Below are 21260 nucleotides of genomic sequence, written 5' to 3' on the forward strand. Positions count from 1 at the left end.
AACAAGTCACTTTATTTGCTAATGACAGGTTGACACTTCAATCCACTTAGTTTGATAGACCAATGACCGGTTTCATCGCTTTCTAGGTGTCGTCAGACTAACTTCAACCAGAAAATTCAACTAATTAATGTTTAGGTCATTTTTTGTAAAAAAAAAAACGTTTTCATGAAAATGTAACAACTCGTAAATCAATAAAAATTGTTTGCAACGTTTTATGACGTCAAAGGTCGCACGATTACAAAATTTCACACGGTATGTAGTCCGCTTAATGAAATGTTTTATTAATTATTACCACGCGACCGTTCCGACGTCATGTTTTTTTTATTTTTTTTAACGAGTTTGATTGGGAACTAAAGGAAAAAACTATTTTTATCCGCCGCTGAATTTTTACGCTAATTAGCACAAGTTGTTTTTTATTATTACAATTTTTCATAATATAAGTGTATACGTGTACAGTTTCCTCCAAATAGGTACCTATTTTTCACGTAAACATATAAAGGTCAAAATGCGCTAGAACGACACTGCGAGTATTTTTCTCTCTTTTGAATTAAACAAAACGCACTACAGATCCACTACACTGTGTGGTACTCCATACAAAATTATGTCGCGCAGCGCAGCCAAAGAGTAGCGACCCTGTAATGCGGTTTGACTTTAAACCTTAATAGGTCATCCGGAACAAAATGGTACATAAATATACCACAGAATTGAGGTATTTATTTTATAATGTTTTTAAAAAAATAATAAGAAATTAAGTCCGTATTTCGATTAAAAACTAAATTACCTACCGCACAAGGAAAAATTGTATTTGAAAACAAGAAAAAATTTGTATTTTTGATTGATAATTTGCTCAACAATATTTCGAGTTTGTCTAAATTTTTGTATCCAAGACTATATTGAAAGGCGCTGTCTAGTGCGCGGATGAAGTAATTCTTCCCGCATCAATAAAAAATCCGTTTCTACTCTACAAAAATCAAGATAAGAATTGCAGGAATATAAATGTTCAAACATAGGCAGAATGATAAGTGTTACACAGTGTGTAAAGTGGCCTTCTAAACCAGCCAATAACAGGTCATAAGCCCTGTAAATGCCTAGACTTTTATATGCCCTTCTCTTAAATGTTTTTTATCCCTTTTTTAATGTATTGAGATAATTTTCTGGCGATTACGTCTCATTTTATTCTACATTACGTTTTACAAGAAATGTATTGAAAATAAGAATTGGATCAGTGACGTAGTATTACTGTACGAGCTACATCTAAGATAAAGCAAATATTAGGATTGCCCCTAGGGTTTCTGAATACCCGGAAAAATAATTGATCCCGATCCCGGGAAATTTTAGTCGGGAATTCCCGAACTTCGGGAAAAAAACTTTAACGCATAAAAAACTGCTATAGTCAGCCAAGCATAGTCACTATTTCGAAGGTTATTTCCGTTGCAGACAAAATGCAATTCTGACAGTTCCGAAAAAGAGCTTAATTTAGTGGAATTTGCAGAAATGTCGAGAAAAAAACACGAGAACATGAAGCAAAGGGAGCTTTCAATAAAGCTCATTAGGAAGTTACAAAAACCCGATAGCGTTTATTATAATTAAACAAGGATTAGTGTTAGTTAATATTACCACTCACTGACAATTTATGTCTACCGGTTTCGAGACGTACCCGTCTCTTCGTCAGGACAAAAACTAAAATCCACTTTCACCTTTTGTCCTTTGTATAGCGCCGTTTCGATATCCGTTGCTAGATTTTCTAAATCTGGCTTTACGGTTACAAAACTGTAATTGGTATTGTAATCGGTAAGTGGTTAAATACTAATATTTACATTTATTAAAATGTTTGGCCACAAAGTAAATGCTTTAAACATAAATGATATTAAATAACGGTTTTTAATTATCTGACCTCAAGAAAACGAACTCCGAATTTATTTGATTTTTTTTTTCAAAGCTTTATTATCTGTGAAAACAACTTCCACAGAGAGTGAAAGTGCAGGCCATGTCGCTACGAAAATTGAAGTTGGCTTTCAGATTCACGTTTAATGCCTTAACATGTCTAAAGGTTTATTTTGTTCAATAATAACCAAACGATTTCGTTGACTTTTATTTGAGTCTTTGTATATATCTTAAGTGATCAAAAAATATACGTGTTGTTTTTTTTTTGTTCATCCGTTCGACCTTTTATTTCTGTGTAACTCGTTACCATAGAAACGATACTAGCTGGCAGCTGTCAATTTTTTTTTAAAATGAGCCTAAAAATAAACTAATTTTTTAGTCGTTTGTAATACCTAAAGGCGGCTCTACACGCTGGCCAAAACGTCGGCTAGTACGCTGGCACGCGTATTGACAACGAAATCACTAAACTGTCCACACGTTGGCGAGTCGTTCACTATCTGTCCGTGCAAACCAATGTGCGGGCATCAAAAGCGCACAAAAAAGCACGTGCTCCGCAAAAAAAACTCTGGTATTCGTAGCATTCTATACTCTAATTCTCCCAATATAGCGGCTGACAACCCTTTACTAATTACAGTGCTTCCTGGAACTTCCTTAAATTTAAAAAGGTCATTTGAGAAACCCCACAAGTCGGGGTTTTGGCGGACGTAACTTTGGCTCTAAACGCACTTCTTTTCTTTAAGAAACCAATATTTAATCAACTAACTAATGAGGTTTCTCAAATGATCGATTCAATTATATAGTTTGACTATATGCTTGACTACTGGCTTAAAAGGACAATTAAGCATTTTTAATTCTCAGAATCAGACGACTATGGTTGCGATTTCTACTATAAAAGCTGGGCCAATGTGTGCACGCGTCGACAAGCGTACAGCCAGCGCCAGCGCTCTTCGATCCGTATTAAAAACCCGACAATTGGTGTATCGCGCGCCGGCGCATGTGCCAGCGTACGGGCGAACGTATTGGCCCCTAAAAGGCCATGAAGTAATTTGTCTTAAAATAGTGACGTAAATCTTTGAGTATGCAGTATTACGTCTTTGCTTTAAAAGTCTATCGACATTGTTCATTGAAGCGTTTACAATTCTTATTTATTTTAGCACATTTGTTTAACTTTCATTTTGTTTGTGCGTAGTTCCTTTTCACATAGTATTGTGTACTTACTGCTCTTGCGACATACGTAAGTAATTTACTTATTGTGTTTTTTTCTTCGCTCATCACGCGTGACTTCAAATTGTTTTATAAGCTAAGTTATTTTGCGTAGGCCTACCAAAATCTAAGAAATTTACCGAAAAAGATTTCATCAACTTGTTTGTACATAAAATTATACATCAGAAACCGCATTAAAAAAGATAAATTAAACATTACCATGAAATTTTTTGTTTGTTTATTTGTTTTTTTGTCTGGTATGCTAAAGTTATGGTTTTATTTTTTTATGATTTTTATTTTCTATGTTTGCCTTTGAAACTTTTTGTTCATTTTCTTTATATATGTCGCCGCAAAATATTTAAATCAGCCACTAAGTTGAGCGGCTAGGCTGTTCATTAAATTCCTTAATTTTACTCAATGGCTAGGCCGTTCGTTGAATGAACGTTTCACGAAGGGTTGAACGTCGGTTTGCCTCATTAATTTTAATACAGCCTTAACTAACTTAAAAAAGCTATGTAGAAAAACTTTTTTTACTATTATTAAACTTCACCTAACCTATCATAACCTAACCCAGCGGCATTTTGTTCAGCCGTTTCCAAAGGGCTAGCTTACAATCAGAAAATACGTTGAACGCTGAGTGATTTTAATTCATCCAACGAACGGCCTAACCATTCGGGTGAATGCCGGGATTTAATGAACCGCCTGTTGAGTGGCTGATTTTACTATTTGGCGGCAACATATACACAAGTCTTTGTATTTAGTTTTTATGTATGGAAGTTGAAATACTTGTCTTTGAACGTGTATTTTTACTGTAGACATAAATCCAGGTTTTAAACTCGTAAGTCCTTAAGGATGTGCTTTTTTTCTTAGCTTTTACTTATTTATTTCACGTAAACATATTTACAAAAACAATTTTACATTGATCGATAAGGTGGTTGATCCTCATTAAGGTTTTTGAAAAAAAAAACAACAGTTATTTTTTCAAAAATAATCATTGATCAATAAGTCCACTTATATTCACTACACACTCTCGCATACACACAATACTCACACATCCATATACATATACACATACCCTCACGCACCCTAAATATATATACTCACCCTAACTAATATGTACAGTAATAAAACGGATACACTAAATAAGAGTACGCATTGTTTTTTTATTTATTTTATTTTATTGTGACTATTATTACTAAAATTATTGAAATAAATTTTTAAAAACTTATTACTACTACGAGGCCTTATTAATGATCCAGTAAACTTATATTCGATTGTATAAATTGCATTTATCTTAAATAAAATTTGACTAAAATTAATCTTATTTAAATTCTCATTAACTGCTTTAATAACATATAATGAAAACTAAATGTTGGTCTATATAAATTTTTTAATTTTTCTTTTGTGACTATTGGTGTTCACATATAATTAGTGAAAGATGTTAGGTGTTATTATTTTTTATTTTATAAAAATTGTATTTATATTGTGATATCTTTTACTATTTGTGAACTGAAAAATAAATAAAAGAAAGTTTTAACATTGACCGCTTAATTTAAATTCGTGATTAATATTAACGCGCGTCATACCGGCGTAGTTTATTCCATAACCGAACGTGATTCTCATTTTCATTAGCAGTTACTCATGTCAATACAATCAGTATGCAAAACATGCCGCTAACCACCCTGCAGCCAGTCAGCCACCGCCCTATGTGCCACCAACACCAGGGCCCCGATTATAATAGGAAGTTGACAGAGTTGTCTTAGACTGCCCATAAAGAAAAACCGATATTTGTGTTCGAACATGAGTATATTTTAATGAAAATTTAAAGTATCTTCGTCAGTAACCTATAATTAAACATGTTTAGAAGAAAACATTGTGAAAAATTTTCTGCTTTTCATGCAGAAAACTTAATTTTACTTTGTGGATAAAATTGAAGATAAATGTTAACTTCTCATTGTAATCGGGACCCTGGGCCCCGGGCGTTAACAGAGTTATCTTCAATTTTCTATTAAGTAAATTTGAGCTACCCGAATGAAAAATTGTGAATTTAAATTATTATTTCTTTAGATATTTTCGATTATGCATTTCCGGTCCATGATACTTTTTTTGTATTTTCTTAATAAATAATTTAAGTTAACAGAAATGTTATCTTCGATAGTTTATGAAGTAAAAATTTTTTTTCTGTAAATTTTTTTTCTGTAAAGAAGTAAAATTTTTTTTTCTGTGTTTCTGTTTTATTTTTGTATGAAAATTTGAAGTATCGTAGAAAACGTAATTTTACTATAAAGTTGAAGATAACTGTGAACTTCCTATTTTAATCCGGGCCCTAGTTTAATGTGAAAATTTTTATTATTTTCATGCACGATGCAAGTCGTTTTGTTAAAAAAATCTCTCATCAAACTGGCAAAGAGTAATTTTGTTTACATGACTAAAATGAGAAAATTTCATTTATGGGACGAAAATCACGATGACAACATACATTAATTGTTGAAGAAATTCCGAAATTATAATTTTCTGCAATTTGTCACGATTATTTATTCAAATTATTACAAGTGCCCAATTTTGGAACATAAATCTGAGTTTTATTACGCGTTTCATGATGTTACGCTGTAACATTTTTTGCCGATGGTAATTATTTGATATTTCTCATCTATAATGTTACATTGTCTGACGCAAATACCAAAAACCTTTTATTCAAATTGAACTTTGTTCTTTCCACATTTTATCGTGGACCTGTACATGTTTATGTTTTCGTGCATGCGGTGAAAGAGCAAAGATTAATAGGTAATGCGCGTTATTTAAATATTATGCAAATGTCTTTATTAAATTCTTGCATCTCATAAACGTAATAAACTGAACAGCATTTTAATCCGATCCAACGGGGTGTGGCGCTTCAGCCGTTTGTTTTAATTCCTTACAATACTATATAAAATCCTTTGTATTCATTTTTTGAATCTAACAAAAAAATCTCTGCTTTACTCAAATCTCTTGTACTTATAAAAATACGAAATCACAAGTTAGGTGTCGTGAATTCACCTACGAGTTTTGTTTGAATAATTTCGGTAACTATATTGACGGTAAATAGCTAATTGAATGATGTGCATAAAATGAATTTTGCAGGAGATTCATTGAATATTTTTAATCAATCGGGTCGTGGTCCTGTGTCTAGTGCCTCGGACTCACGGATCGAAGGTCCGTGGTTCGAATACTTCTCTACCCCAACTTGATTCCCATTTTCTAATAGTGAGTTATTTACAACTCGTTGAAAATGGCCCTTAAAATGAAATATTTGGGTAAATCATGAGAACGCAAATATTTCTTTTTTACTATGAAAAAATATTAAAAATGAGCGTTATTTTTTTTTTAAATTTTGTATTAATTCTAAACAATGTAGATAAGACAGGTTTTATGTAGCACTATAAGGGCCATGTAGGATAATCACCAAAAACAGATTTTCATGTAAACCTTAACGACAATTTGTAAAAAAAAGGTCAAATTTACTTCCGGTATCCATGGGTATCGGCTCATATGATGCATCCTAAAATTCTGTGAAAAGTGGCATACATAACTCCATTTCGGCTTCAGTGGCGCATCAGTCGTTTAGCCTTTTTACAGTCGATATGCTGTTATTCTTACGATTTACCCAAGTGTTACAGTTTTTGGGTGCATTTTCAACGAGTGGTAGTTGTGAATAATTTACTCACGCTTTGTCAAGCTTTGTTAAGTTTGCTCTAAAATTTACAAAGCTCCAAATTTGGTCTAAACACAGCAAATCACACTAACATTTTAATACTGGTTGAACAGTAAGAACGTTGTTTTCGGAGTAGTTGTCTAAGACATGGACGTCTTGAAAATGATCGAGTCTTTTAAAACTTATTTTTGCCGATTTTTTAAGCGAAAATCGCGTTTTTTTTTATTTTTCAAGAGAAAAATCTTGAAAATATGGTTTTATTTCACCAAATCAACCTTACTCCCCCCCAAAAATAAATTAAAATCAAAGTAAACATAGGTATTCAGTTTAAACACTCTCCTGAAAAATAGTTGGTTTGTGAAATTTTAAGTTTTTACAACGAGGTCTTCAATTGTTTAATAAGTAGTACGAGTATCTTCCATACGCGTAAGGTAAAAGTGACTAGCTGTAATTTCACTTTCCTCCATATTACTCATACATTTCGCCTTGGGTAGGCCATTACCCGACGGTATTTATACCGCGATAGACCGTAGGCAAGCTCGTAAAGCTCGTAGATTGCAATACTGTTCTTTGCCTCAGTTATTTACAACGCATAAGCCAAAGAACATTCCCACAAGACCTTCTAGTGTAATATTGCGTCGTTTGTTTTCATATTTTCAGCGCCTTGACTCTTGTTAGACTGTCAATAAATCGCTTTTTATCAATATGTTTTTTTTATCAACTATGTTTCGGTATGTCCAAATGATTTTAGACAGGCTGGATCTCCTCCCTAGGAAGTTATTTAGATCTACATTAGTTTTTTTTAATATGGGAGTTGCTTTATTATTTACCTTGCTTTTAATGAACAAGGTTTATATTTCAAAAAGTGGATTTTTCTGCAATCAAATATCTTTAAATTTATCTAAACTATTGGGATCAGGAGGGATATACTAAAGTAGGCTAATCAGGAACTTCTCAGCATTTGCTCACGTGGAGAGGAAACCACTTAAAACTCTTCAGAAGAAGCCGGCCTGTTGGCAGTAGTCAACAGGCCTTCCGTTCCACTAGAGGAGTACTTTGCATTTTGTTCCTACATTTGTTGCAACAGAGAGAAAAAATATTTTTTAGAAGGGAATATGGAAGTCTAGGCCTTTACAGGGCTTATGAATTGATATTAGCTGGTTTAAGTAGCCACTTTACACACCATGTAACATTCACCATTCTGCTTTAACCATGTTTTAACGTCCACATTTCCTCAACTCTTCCATCTGTTGACTTTTGAGAACTTTAAGAACTGAAATCTTTATTTTGTGGGTGAGATTCATCCGGCTGAACCAATTCATCTACTAAGCAACGCCTGAAAACAATTTTCCAATTATTTATACCGGTTAGTTTAATCAACGAAGTTTTGATTATGATGTACAACAGGCTGGATTTTCTCCCTAGGGATTTTTTTAGATCTAAATTTGTTGTAAGAAAGAGGGAAATCATTTTTGAGAAGGAAACATCATAAAAACGTTTACTTTAAATCCCATATTCCGACAAGACCTTTAACCTTTTATAAAACAGACACCTAAAATAAAGTGATACATAAATATACCACCAAAATTGAAGTATAGTAGAACTTCGTTTATCCGAACTTCAGTCATCCGGATTGCAATATGCAGATCGTTATCAGGAAAAAAAAATGAACGAGAAGTTTTCAGTTTTAAGTCAATTGTACAATTAAATTTGCTAATTTAAATTTTGAGTATGTTTTTTATGTGATTCGAGTTCGTTGTATTGTTTCAAAAGCAATAAAATCTGTCACTAAAGTCCATATAATTAGAATATTATTGTTTTTATTTTCTAATATTTAAAAAAAAAAAAAATCATTAGTCTTATGTCACGTCAGCGCATTTGCCTACCTTGCAAGAGGTCATGGGTTCGATTCCTGACATGGTTGACATGAAATATTTATTTAATGGGTTGTTTTTACATTCGAATATACTAAGACCGGCACCTGAAGCGTAAGACTGATCACCTTATCGAGGAAACGAGTCATCGGATGATACACGAATCAATAAGGCAACGCCATAAACACTGTCATCAACCCACTGAAGACTGAATCTGTTTTACACAACACCCGCCCTAAAACAGCGTCTCTGTCTTCCTTGTTATGAGTTCCATCTTCGTGCTCTGTCTTATGAGAGTATGTTGCTGAATCAGCGAACATTCATTCTTCGCGTAGCAAGGATAATTTTTTTTTTTTTTAACATCCAGCATAGTTATACAAATTTTACTTTCCAAATTCGGTGTGAAAATGTCCATTTGAAGATTACAAAAAATACGAGTTCATCATTTAAAAAAATAAGAGAGTTATCGTACTACATGATTTCGACAATCCGTGAACAGATGGATGAATAAAAGAAAAGTGCCTAAAATGGACACACGAACCAACCTTTAAGCCAATGACAGGTCACAAGCTCTGTAAATGCCTTAACTTTAACATTTCCTTTTCTCAAATGTTCTCCCTCTCTTTTTTAATATACTTATGTTATAAAATCGTTTCTCTGCCATCTTTATCTACTTACGCAATCTCGTTATTTCAAAATTACCACCCGTTGAGTCTTATTACAAAATACGAGAAAACGCATGAATTTCACATAAATAATAATGTGTAGCGTTTGTTTTCAAACATCTTACTAACAAGAACCCCGCCGTGTTAAAATGGTAGTTTCCCTTCAGTGTGGAAGGTTTATTGGAAAATCAAATTAATTAATAAATTACTTAATACTTAATTAATTAATAAATTACTTAATAACTTAAACTTCACTTTCTTTTCATTATTTTTAGATTAAAATAATATAAGATAACGCCATTTGTTAAATCTCTTTGATATTATTTTACTTGGATTTGATCTCGTCTTGAATGGGGAAATATCACAGGATACGAATCCCGATAAAAATGTATCGAATGAATTTAGAAAAATGGATGTTGTTTTCAAACATCTTACTAACAAGAACCCCGCCGTGTTAAAATGGAAGTTTCCCTTCAGTGTGGAAGGATTATTGGAAAATCAAATTAATTAATAAATTACTTAATACTTAATTAATTAATAAATTACTTAATAACTTAAACTTCACTTTCTTTTCATTATTTTTAGATTAAAATAATACAAGATAACGCCATTTGTTTAATCTCTTTGATATTGTTTTACATGGATTTGATCTCGTCTTGAATGGGGAAATATCACAGGATACGAATCCCGATAAAAATGTATCGAATGAATTTAGAAAAATGGATGTTGTGGAGAAATGTTACAAAAAGTACAAAAAAAATATGTCTACGAAAACGCGACATGTTTGGCCTTGATAATTGTGACACCAAGATTCGTGACGGTGTTCTATCTAAATTTAAACGATCACAAACTAAGTTCAAAATTTACATGAATGGAGACGTATTAGGGGCGCGGCCAATGCAATGACTGTTTTCGCGGAAATTTTAATATTTTTTTATGTTACTTATATAAGTTTAAAAAACATTTTTTTTTACTCCACAGTATTTCATAGATCCGTATTAATTTCAAATTGTAAACAATAATAAAGTGATAGTATCTTATTCCTCGTCGTACATTTTAATTCGTCTTTACGATTTGAGAACATAAAGATTCAACGCATTTGCCACCTAAAGCATACTTTTATGTCAATAATTTGGCAGAAAATGGTGTCAAATTATACCACTCTATTTACTTTCAATAAAACAATTGTGTTGTGTTTATCATAACATAAGACGCTGTATTACATTGTTAAATGAAAATATGTTAATTATTCTAAATATAGACGAGTACAGTACATTCATATCTTTAATAACCCTTGATTTACTTGAGCGTCGCAATAAGTTTTCATATAAATCATTCCGCTGTGCCTACCAATACAAACAAAAAGTGTTTACTTGATTCACCGACAGGCATTAACACATTTACAAAGGGTAATCAAACAATTGAACGCATTTTATATATTTATTAAATTATGCGCAGAATGAATAATGTTATAAAAAAAAATATCCGCATTAACAATCTATGTATTTATTATTTGACATTTAAAACTATTAAGCGGGTACGTACTGATCCTAATATAAAATTTACAATTGTATTTTTCACATCTTTACGATTAGAAACTCTCTAATATAGTTACCTTGATCAATAAAAAAACATCTGTTTTCAAATATTCACGCTATTCAAATATTTATGAAAATTGTTTTCATTAATGATAACAGGGGTTTTTTTTACCATTGAAGTTTTTAATTATTTGATTAATCAAATGTTGATTCTACCCCAACTTGATTCCCATTTTCTAATAGTGAGTTATTTACAACTCGTTGAAAATGGCCCTCAAAATTAAAATATTAGGGTTATTCATAAAAACGCAAATATTTTCTTTTTATTAAAAATGTTATTACACACAATGCATATGACAATAGCTTTCTGATTCAGAATTCAATCTCAGTACGAGTATTTCTGGTATAACAAAGAGGTATACTTTAAAGCAGTGGTCAAACAATTAAGATTTCCTTTGAGAGACAAATTCCTCAATGTTTTAAACTGTTTTTTCTGTAATGGCAACGTACCTTAATAATAAAGAAAATATGCGTATTTGCTCTCCATTTTAACTAGAAATTCTTTAAATTGGCGACGATAAAAAGCTTTAGTTAAAATTGTAATGACAATGTTGATCATTGAAACATTTCTTCTGGAAATATCTGCGCACAAAGCGGTTCTTGTTGAATGATGTAATGGGTAAAGAAATATCTCGTGATTAATTTTTTACTTTAAAATATTTTTAAAAAATCATTTTTCCCCATCAGCATCATAGAAACAATTTTATCGAGTTTAGTATGATGTTTTTCCATGCATTTTATGACAGCATTTGCAATATTCTCGCCACCTGTTGGAACTTCAGTGGCAATAATCCCTAAAATTTTTCTTAGAACCGGTAGACGAAATAAATCGAATGAAGGTGAAACTTGCGCTGTGTGAGCCACGGTCAAGTGGCTAAAAAGCCGCATGTGGCTCGCGAGCCGCAGTTTGCCGACTTCTGCTTTAGACCATAATTAATAGCTTTAAGTAAAATACAAATTGTATCAGTCCTACAGTTCTGCTACTGTGTGCGTCTAAGTGTATATCCCTTCGCTTCACCGGTCTCAAGTAATGCAAGTCATTAATGATGGCGGAGTCTCCTACTACCAACCTTTGTAGGTTTGGATACCATCACCATAATCATCATTGTACTTTTAGTCTTCCGACGTTCTTCGCTTCCTCAATTTTAACTGAAATTTCTTTATCGAGCATCGAATGAATGTTTATCGTCACCCCATCCAATGATTTTTTTATTTGGACTCTAATCTAAAAAAAATGTGTTTTGAGTATGTCCAAATGCTTGCAGACTGGCTGGATTTTCTCCCAGGGGAGTTGTTCATATTTAAATTTGGGAGAAAATCCTGCCAGTCCTCAAGCATTTGGACATACTCAAAACATTGTTAAATCAACTACCTGGTAAAAGAAGAAGTATAAAAAATTGGAAAATGTTCAGCCGGGTGAATCTTGCCCACATTATAAAGGTTTCAGCTCTTTTACTTCACAAAAGTCAACAGATAGAAGAGTTATGGAAATGTGGAAGTTCAAACATAGGCAGAATTGTGAATGTCACACAGTGTGTAAAGTGGCCACTTAAACCAGCCAATGACAGGTCATAAGCCATGTAAATGCCTAGACTCCCATATTCCCTTCTCAAAAATATTTTCCCTCTCTGTTGCAAAAAAATTAAATTAAAAAAAATGTATTTGTACAACTTTTTTGTACTATTTCCATTTAGTTCATTTAAAATTTTGCCACACACATTTGGATATTGTTTTCACATTGCGTCTTACAGAGGGACAAAGCTTTAATATCATAAATGATAGAGTAAACAAGCATGCATAGACCACTGAAATCAATTTCATATCCTTGAATTATTTTCCATTTACCATAGAGAATATTGGCATTTTTAAAAATTTATCTTAAAACAGCTAATTGCTAAATAAATATATGTATATATATATATTTAATTTAAAAATTCCAGCTATCTAAAGAACAGCGTTGTTTTTTTCCCGAAATTGATAAGACAGTTAAACAAAATAATGTCCTGTGGTTAAAATTAAAGTAATCATCGGTGAATAATATTTATTATTTTACCAAAGTCAACCAAAAAGTAGATAATTTATATGACAAACAAAAATACTGAACAACAGATTGTAAAATAATTTAATTAATTAAAAAAATCCAACAAAAAACTTTTACTCATTCATATGAGTAATGTAAAACAGAGAGAAGATTAAATATATATATTATTGTTAAATTAAATATATATATTATTAGAAAATAAATAATTATATTATTAATATAGATATAGATAATAAATAATAAATATAGATAATAAATAATAGATAATAAAATAGATAAAAAAAGACAAAAAAGATAAAAAAAATAATAAAATATAGATAATAAATAATTAAATATATATATTATTAGATTAAATATATATATAGAGAGGATTAAATATATATAATAAAAGAAAAAGAGAAGATTAAATAAAACAGAGAGAAGATAAGTATGTGAGGGTGTGTGTATATGTGTATGGGTGTGTGAGTATTGTATGTATGCGAGAGTGTGTAGTGAATATAAGTGGACTTATTGAACAATGATTGTCAAAAAATATCTGTTTTTTTAAAACCTTAATGAGGAAACCTATCCACCGCCTTATCGATCGATGCAAAATTGTAGAAATTGTTAAGAACGCTCCGGCCTAAAATCCAAATTTAAAAATAAAAAAATAAATAAAAAGTAATAAAAAACAATCCATATATATACATACACACATACATCTTGTTATTACCACAACATAAACTAAAATAAATTAAAATGATAAAGTCAATAAATATTTATAGAGATTTTGATCTTATATTTTCTTCATATTACCTATTTGAAGCGGCGACGGTTTTAGGATTTCACACCGTCATTTCATTGATGGGAAATTAAATTGAAAGAAGATTTAACTTATACCATTTTGATATTTTTTTTAGTTTTATTTTTAACCCAATTGGCGGTTTTACGGATCAATGACGCGGCAGTAATTAGTGGTGCATTAACCCTGACTTCTAGCATGTTCTGGGAGAAAATTGGTGGGAAAATTATAGGTCTCGAGCTCTTTGTTAACTTATAATTGCGGTGGTTAAAAACTTCCGAGGACTAGATAATATAGCAATTTGTTTATGTACGTTTTCAGTTGATGGACACTTTCATATTACTTTTTTGGCTATCTGATTTATGCCACGGGTGTACGTATTATTTCTATATAAATTTCCTTTATTCCATCCATTTGCATTAAGCGGTTTATGCTAATAATCTCCAAATTATTACCATTTACTTTTCAGCGAGGTCCACTTTTTGTTAAATTACTCGTATGTGTTCTATTATATGGTACAAATATTGAACTCAAAATTTTATATAAAATTATTGCAACAGAGAGGGAAATATTTTTGAGACGGGAATATAAAACTCTAGACATTTACATTCACCATTCTGCCTATGTTTAAACATCCACATTTCCTCAACTATTCCATCTGCTGACTTTTACACAGTGTGTTAAAGTCTTCAGAATCTGCATATACAGTGTGTAATGTGGTCGCTTAAATCAACCGATGACAGGTCATAAGCTCTAGACTTCCATATTTCCTTCTTAATTATTTTTCCTCTCTGTTATAATAAAGTTCAATCTATCTGACTCCCTATGGAGCCTTGTCTACAAAAATTTAGACATCCTCAAAGTATTGTTCACAAAATCATAGAACATATAACAAGGTGCTACGTTTTAAAAAAATGTTAAATACTTTTTAACTCTCCGTTTACTAATCGATTAAGGCCTTTTGAGTGATTTTAACTTATAAAGTCATTAATTAATTTTATGTTTAAAATTAAGAGACTACTGAGAACAAACTGCCGTACGAAAATTGATACAAAGTAGGGCCTCGCTAATCCGGACCCCCGCCCATCCGGTGATTGCGGAAATCCGGACGGATGGGGCGGCGGCGTTTGCGGGGGAGGCGGGCTGCATTTCACCTCCGTCGAGTGCCGCGCTTCTGTTTTTATTTTATTTACTTTGTTTTAAACGTGCAGCCTGCCTACATGTTTATTGAAGGTACGTTATCGTCAATATTGTCGAGGTCGTCTTTTGATAATTAAAGATATTTCTAAAGTGCTTTATAACCATTAGAGTATTGCAGACAACAAGCAGCTACACGTATTTTCTCTTGGCTCTATCTTTGAAGCTGATTTACCCTTATCTAGTTGTTGATTTCGAAAAAAAAATCTGTTATTTTATTTTAGTTAGGCTATTGTGATCTATGTTTGGTGATATGGGGATAGTTGTTTGGTATGTTTTGTTTTCATTTGAATAAAAAGCTTTGTTGAAAGTACGCGTGATTTATTTACGAAATCTATTTTTTTATACGAATTATAGTTAGTATCGAATAGTCTCGAAGTCTCGAAAAGTCTCAAAATTACGAGACTTGGTCTCCGAGTCTCGTCTTAGCCTCGAGAATCAAATTTGTGTCGAGACTGGAAATGCAAGGCGGTAAAATTACCGCGGTTTTTTACGGGAATTATACCAGATTTTGGTAAAATACGGTATTTTTCGGTATGAAACGAATTTGACGAACTAATTTTTATTTTTCAAAGATATTACAAATACGAGTAGCTTTAATAAAAATAAAAATTAATACGTCAAATTCGATTCTTACCGAAAATTACCGTAAAATACCGTAAATTACTGTATTTTACCGCGCCTTTTGGTAAAATTACGTAATTTTACATCCATGGTCCAGGCTAGAAGACCTAATCTACCCAGAAAAACGTATCTGAAGGCCGTGAAAATGTAATATTTTATAATTATTTTGAAACATTTTAACGAAGGGGTTTTATTTTTACTTTGCTTCATATATTTATATATTGTGATTAATATAAATAATTTTATGAATAATGATAATTAATCACAGTTTTAGAAAATGTATGTTTCTTCCGTTTGCGGTTAAACATGGCGCCAGCAACAAGCCTAGGGTCAATACATATCTATGAACTACGACGATGTATCATTAGTTCCATACTTAGCTCAATCTTATTATATTTATTACTAAGAATTACAACAATCAATTAAATATACAAAGTTTAAACTAAATAAAATCCATCAAAAATACATGTAAACCTCAAATCACAGTTACGTAAAAGGGTTACCTGTTGCTACAAAATGCAATTTTGTCTGTGTCCGGGCGGATGAAGAATACATTTCGTCATGTGAAATAGAAACATAGTTCCGGAAGAGTGTTTTAGGCTCGATGGCTACTCTCGAGTTAAACTCCTGAAAAAATAAATCTAGTAAAGAAAAGTCTGCCTTTTAGTGAAGTAGTTTTCGCGTTCGCTTACCGTGCTCGAAGTCCTGGATTGCAAGGCAGAATGGTGAATATTAGACAATGTGTAAAGTGATCACTAAACCCAGCTAATGACAGATCATAAACATTCCCAACGGCTTCATCCCTGTTGAAAATTTCTAAACATCATATTTTACAGGCCCAAAAAATTTTAATTAGTTTTTTACTGATACTATTTCATTGATCCCAAACATTCAAAAATTTAATTTAAAAAAACACGCACTATCCTGGATTTAAACTTAAGATATTAACTCTTTTTTCTATGATATATTTTGTTGGCCTTTAATAATAAGGAATATTTTATGTTTTTTTTAAAATATTTTTTATTCCCTTTTTAATTACTATAAAATAAAAAAAGTACCTTACAATCTTTTACAGAATATTTTTTTTTATCTTTCTTATATAAAAAAAAAAAATATATATATATATACCTTTCTTTTTATTATTGGAGCAAAAATTCATAAACATTTCTTGTATCACGAACAGGCCATGCCTTTGTGGGATTTTTTTGTCCACTATTTTTACTGTTAATATGTATTTCATTGCTATGTAATAATCCTTTTTTTTAATACTCTGTTTTACCTCTTACGTATATTGTAAAACAAACTTTTAAAAAATAAATTAATCATCTTTTAAAAATCCTGTCTGGGAAAAATCCAGAATTTATATGCACAGATTTAAACAATCTCAAAATATTAAAACTAACGCGTGGACTAGTTTTAAGTTTATTTTTATCAATCTCAAATGTTATTCTCTTCTCATTTATGTGGGTACTACGTAGGTACATGTTACATATATTTATGTAATATAGTGTCATATAACAATAAGGAACTACAAATCTGAATTGTTATTTAATAATAGGTCCGTGCATTGTTATGATTGAGTGCTGTATGTGAAGACATATGTATATGTGTTCATTTTATTATCGTGTCAATCTTCGATGAATCATTGTTCACCAAAGAAGATGACCGCAAAGCACATCCTGCGATCACGTAGGTTTATTCATACTTCCTGTCTAGCACTTTGGTTTATGAACAAATTAACAGACGATTGTGGATCTTACGATTACTTAATCTAAGTTCCACTATTGTACCGGTTGCCTGTCACTCGTCCGCCATTCCATCACCTCGGAAATCAATTGTCAGCATTCGAAGAACTTAATTATATTTATAGTAAAGCCTGCAATTATTCCTTCAGTCGATATCTAAACGTGATCATAAGAAGGTGCTCAAAAGGTACTCAGACGTGCTTTTATGTTGGAGATCATTATGAAGTGGGCGTATTGTGAGTGTCAATGATTTTTATTCAAATCTTAATAATGTTACATTCCCGGTGATTACTTATGGCTCTTAAACTATGTTTATACACAAAATAAAAATATGCTCTGTTATTGTTGATCAATTTTGTTCATCTGTCGTTATTGAGTAGGAGTTTTCAAGTATATATTTTTTTTCAGATATGTCGCCGGTAAGATGGACGCACAGAAAGAGCAGCAGCAGTCCGCAAGAGACAAATTTGTATAATTTGTCCGAACAGTTAATCATAATTGAAAAGCCTTCTCAAAGGCGACCGCGCTATTTATCTCCCCATGGGAGGAAAATATCTCTCCATACTCCGGGAAATTCCCCTCCGAGACATTTGACTCCAACATTCCACCGAGATCGCTGCGGCTCCTTAGAAAAAGAACATATTTACTCTAGAGAAAAACGAAATCCTTTATTGGATAAAGTGAAACATACCAGACTCTCTTGTTTCAAAGCATCTCCCTCTATCTCCCAAGAAGATTCTACCTCAACGTCCGGAAGTGAGTGCAGTTCTTTCGGCCTTAACACCACCCATTTAGATGACCCAGAAAATTTCCACTTCAGCAGAGATCCTTATAATTACAACAAATATCTGAGACATAGTCTTTGGAATAAAAAACTTTCGGATGCGAAGGGCGACGATAACGACGATGTTTTCACTACCTTCGAACCTAGTGAAACTATTTGTTCCGGCGTCAAAAGAAGATCACCCAAAACGCACGAGCGAAGAGGATCTGACATGAGATGTTACAGCGCCAGCTCGGAACACGCTCCGGAAGATCACTTAATACCGAAAGTGAAAACTGCTTTGTCGAAATCCAGCGATCAAATTTACGACGATGATCATGAAACGATGCCAAAAATAGGTGATATTAGACTAATTGATTCAAAATTAAGACGACGAGGAGAGAGAGTTAGAGTTAAACTAGACAAAGACACGATCGGCCCGAGTTCTTGTCTAGCCGCTAAAATAAGAGCCATGTCTGACAGATACCTGAAATCTTCAACTAACAGATTTATTGCGAAATTATACAAAAATAGTCCTCCGAGTGAAATTTCCGTAAACGAGCCGGCAAACACACCCGGTGTTGAAAAGCGCAAGAGGAATCGTAACGGTGTGAAGGCGAAATTACGCAGTTTTTCTTACGGTGCGCTTCCGGGATTAGATGATTTTCAAAAAAGCCATAACCCCATTTATCAAGATGAAATTCTCAACAATTCTTACGGAGACGAAGAAGCGCTTATAAAAGATTCCGAGGACGCTGATTCGGGAATATTAGTAAATGAATCTGCAACTTCCTCAATATTTGACAGTGAACGAAATCCATCGCGATGTGAAAGTTCCACTTCTCAATTTTGTACACCGTCTCATAATCGCAGTGTCTCCGGGGATCAAAGCAATCCTTCTAAATCTCTCGGATCAAAGAACCGTCTGGAAGAATACGAGCCGTTTGAACGGAAACCAAACATGACAAGACACGCGCAGAGAGCATTATCTCTGGATAGAAAGGAAATTCTCCGTCGAATACCCCGATCTGCCGGCGATGCGGAGAAAACATTGGCGCTGACAGATCAGCAAAAAAGGCGACAAAGGATGCCAGATATGGTGGATTGCGGAATACCTCCGATACCGCCGTGTAGAAAAACGACCGGGAAAGGAGTTAAAGGGGACAGGTTGCAATCTGAGTTTAAAGTGGTTAGAATAGTGAAAAACGATTTGTCGGATGAACTTGGAATTTTCATTGCGAAAACAAAATTGGCCGACCAAGGTAGCGTGGGATACCTAGTAGCTCATGTTGTGCCGTCTGGACTTGCAGAAAAGTAAGTTTTTATGATTATATTTATATTTATTCGTACATTCATTATGATGATTTATAACTATATTTTTTTAATTCAATTTGGTTATGGGTGAAAATAATGATTACCGTTTGTTTTAATGTTTACCTTTTTTAGAAAGAATTGCAAACATTTTAATTTGTTTAAAAAATGACACCGTTTTTTTTCCTAGGGAAGGAACATTAAAAATAGGAGACGAGATACTCAATGTCAACGGACGGAGATTGCGCGGTCTTACAATGGCAGAAGCGAGAGAAACACTCCGCGGGGGAACTTCCGAAATAGACTTGGTTATTTGCAGATATCACGAAAAAACGAGTCCTACAGCGAGCAGAAAAGTTTCGATGAAATCAAAGAACAAAAACAGTTTTAAAATGAAAGAAAGCCCTGTTGACTACGAAAATACATTCATAAGCGGACAACACGAGAATGTTTGCGCGAGCAGAAACGACATAATGATTCAGCCGCACAGTACTCCGAAACTGAACAGATTGTCGATGCCGCCGAGCATATGTCCGGCATTCAGTCGGTTGGATTCAAAGTCTGACGACATATACATAGACGACAAATCAAACTGCGGTGAGTCAGCTTCGGTCACGGCATTAAAAAGCGCGCCTTTATCGGCGGACGATTCGTCCGAATGCAGCCCGAGTCCCTTATCTAAAAAGCGTAATCACTTCCAGAAGAACAACAATAGTAACTACAGCAGTATGAATAACAAAATGTTGCGCAGGCAAGTCGTCAGTTATGGCGGAGCCGCGCGAGGAACTGTGGTGAATGAAGGACTCAGTCTGAGTTGCGCCTCCGACACCGTGGACATCGACGCGCCGGACACGCCGGGGAGGGCGTTCAGGAAGATAGTCGCTAAGGAGGAACCGGTCAAAGAAGAGAAGTCCATGTCAGCTGCCAACTTCTGCACTCTCCCGCGGCGGCCGCGGTCGGCGGTCTGCACCTTCCACACGGTCATCTTCGAAAAGGGGTCGGGGAAGAAGTCCCTGGGGTTCACCATCGTGGGCGGAAGGGACTCACCCAGAGGAGCTCTCGGCATATTCATAAAGAGTATCCTCCCTAACGGACAGGCTGCAGATGACGGGCGCCTGAGAGCAGGTAAACACAACTAACCTTTGTTTTTTTTAAATAATTTATTCGAGGTTGTACTTTTACTATACTTAATGTTTCGCTTTGCGGAATTTTTTGCCTCTATAATACGGCTAATGTAAATATTCAATGTGTATATTTGTTTTATTTATTTAGTTTGTAAATTTACAATATTACATAAATTTACTGTCTAGTATAAAATCTAACTTAAATTTATCAGTAATCCTACATTTATTATTGATCTCTAATGTACACAAAGCATTTTGATCGAAAAGTGGAGACGCTTCTAACTTCCCTGTGATTTTTACTGTCAAAAAAAATATATTTATTAAAAAAGTTTATTAACGTAGTTTTCAACGATTTGTTCTGAGATACTAAATGTATGTCGCGTGTATAAAATAAAGTTTAAAATTATTTTTTCAATTACGCTAGTTTTATTGGAAAAATCGTTTTTCTAAGAAAAGTGAATTTTGGATGATCTATAAAATTGTATTCTTTTTCAGGTGATGAAGTGTTAGCTGTCAATGGAATTGTTTGTCACGATCTCGCCCACAGTGAAGCTGTAGCCCTTTTCAAAAAAATAAGATCCGGATCTGTTGCCCTTCACGTGTGTAGAAGAAGTAAACCCAAGGAAACGTAAGGACCTTTATATTTTGTCGCCTCTAAAACGAACAAATCCTAACTTTTTAAACGTAAGAGATACCTCATGTAATTAATCAATGAAATATATCATTATATTTGTTAACCTTTCTATTTAAAAAAAAAAC

At 33.2% G+C, this 21260-nt stretch overlaps 1 protein-coding gene across 4 annotated transcripts in view; it reads left to right on the forward strand.

Moving 5' to 3' along the window:
• The window catches only part of LOC148281489 (uncharacterized), a 163909-nt gene that overhangs the window by 139710 nt on the left and 2939 nt on the right, over nucleotides 1–21260 (forward strand). For all 4 annotated transcript variants that reach the window (XM_088226634.1, XM_088226636.1, XM_088226635.1 and 1 more), the window contains 3 exons: nucleotides 17712–19380; nucleotides 19568–20502; nucleotides 20997–21129. In XM_088226634.1, coding sequence (XP_088082760.1) covers nucleotides 17712–19380; nucleotides 19568–20502; nucleotides 20997–21129 — 2737 coding nt within the window. The remainder of the gene's footprint in view (nucleotides 1–17711; nucleotides 19381–19567; nucleotides 20503–20996; nucleotides 21130–21260) is intronic.

The sequence above is a fragment of the Micrasema longulum genome, unplaced genomic scaffold (genome assembly GCF_059751315.1).
Source record: "Micrasema longulum isolate JH-2025_06_02 unplaced genomic scaffold, ASM5975131v1 h1tg000453l, whole genome shotgun sequence".
Classification (NCBI taxonomy): Eukaryota; Metazoa; Arthropoda; class Insecta; order Trichoptera; family Brachycentridae; genus Micrasema; species Micrasema longulum.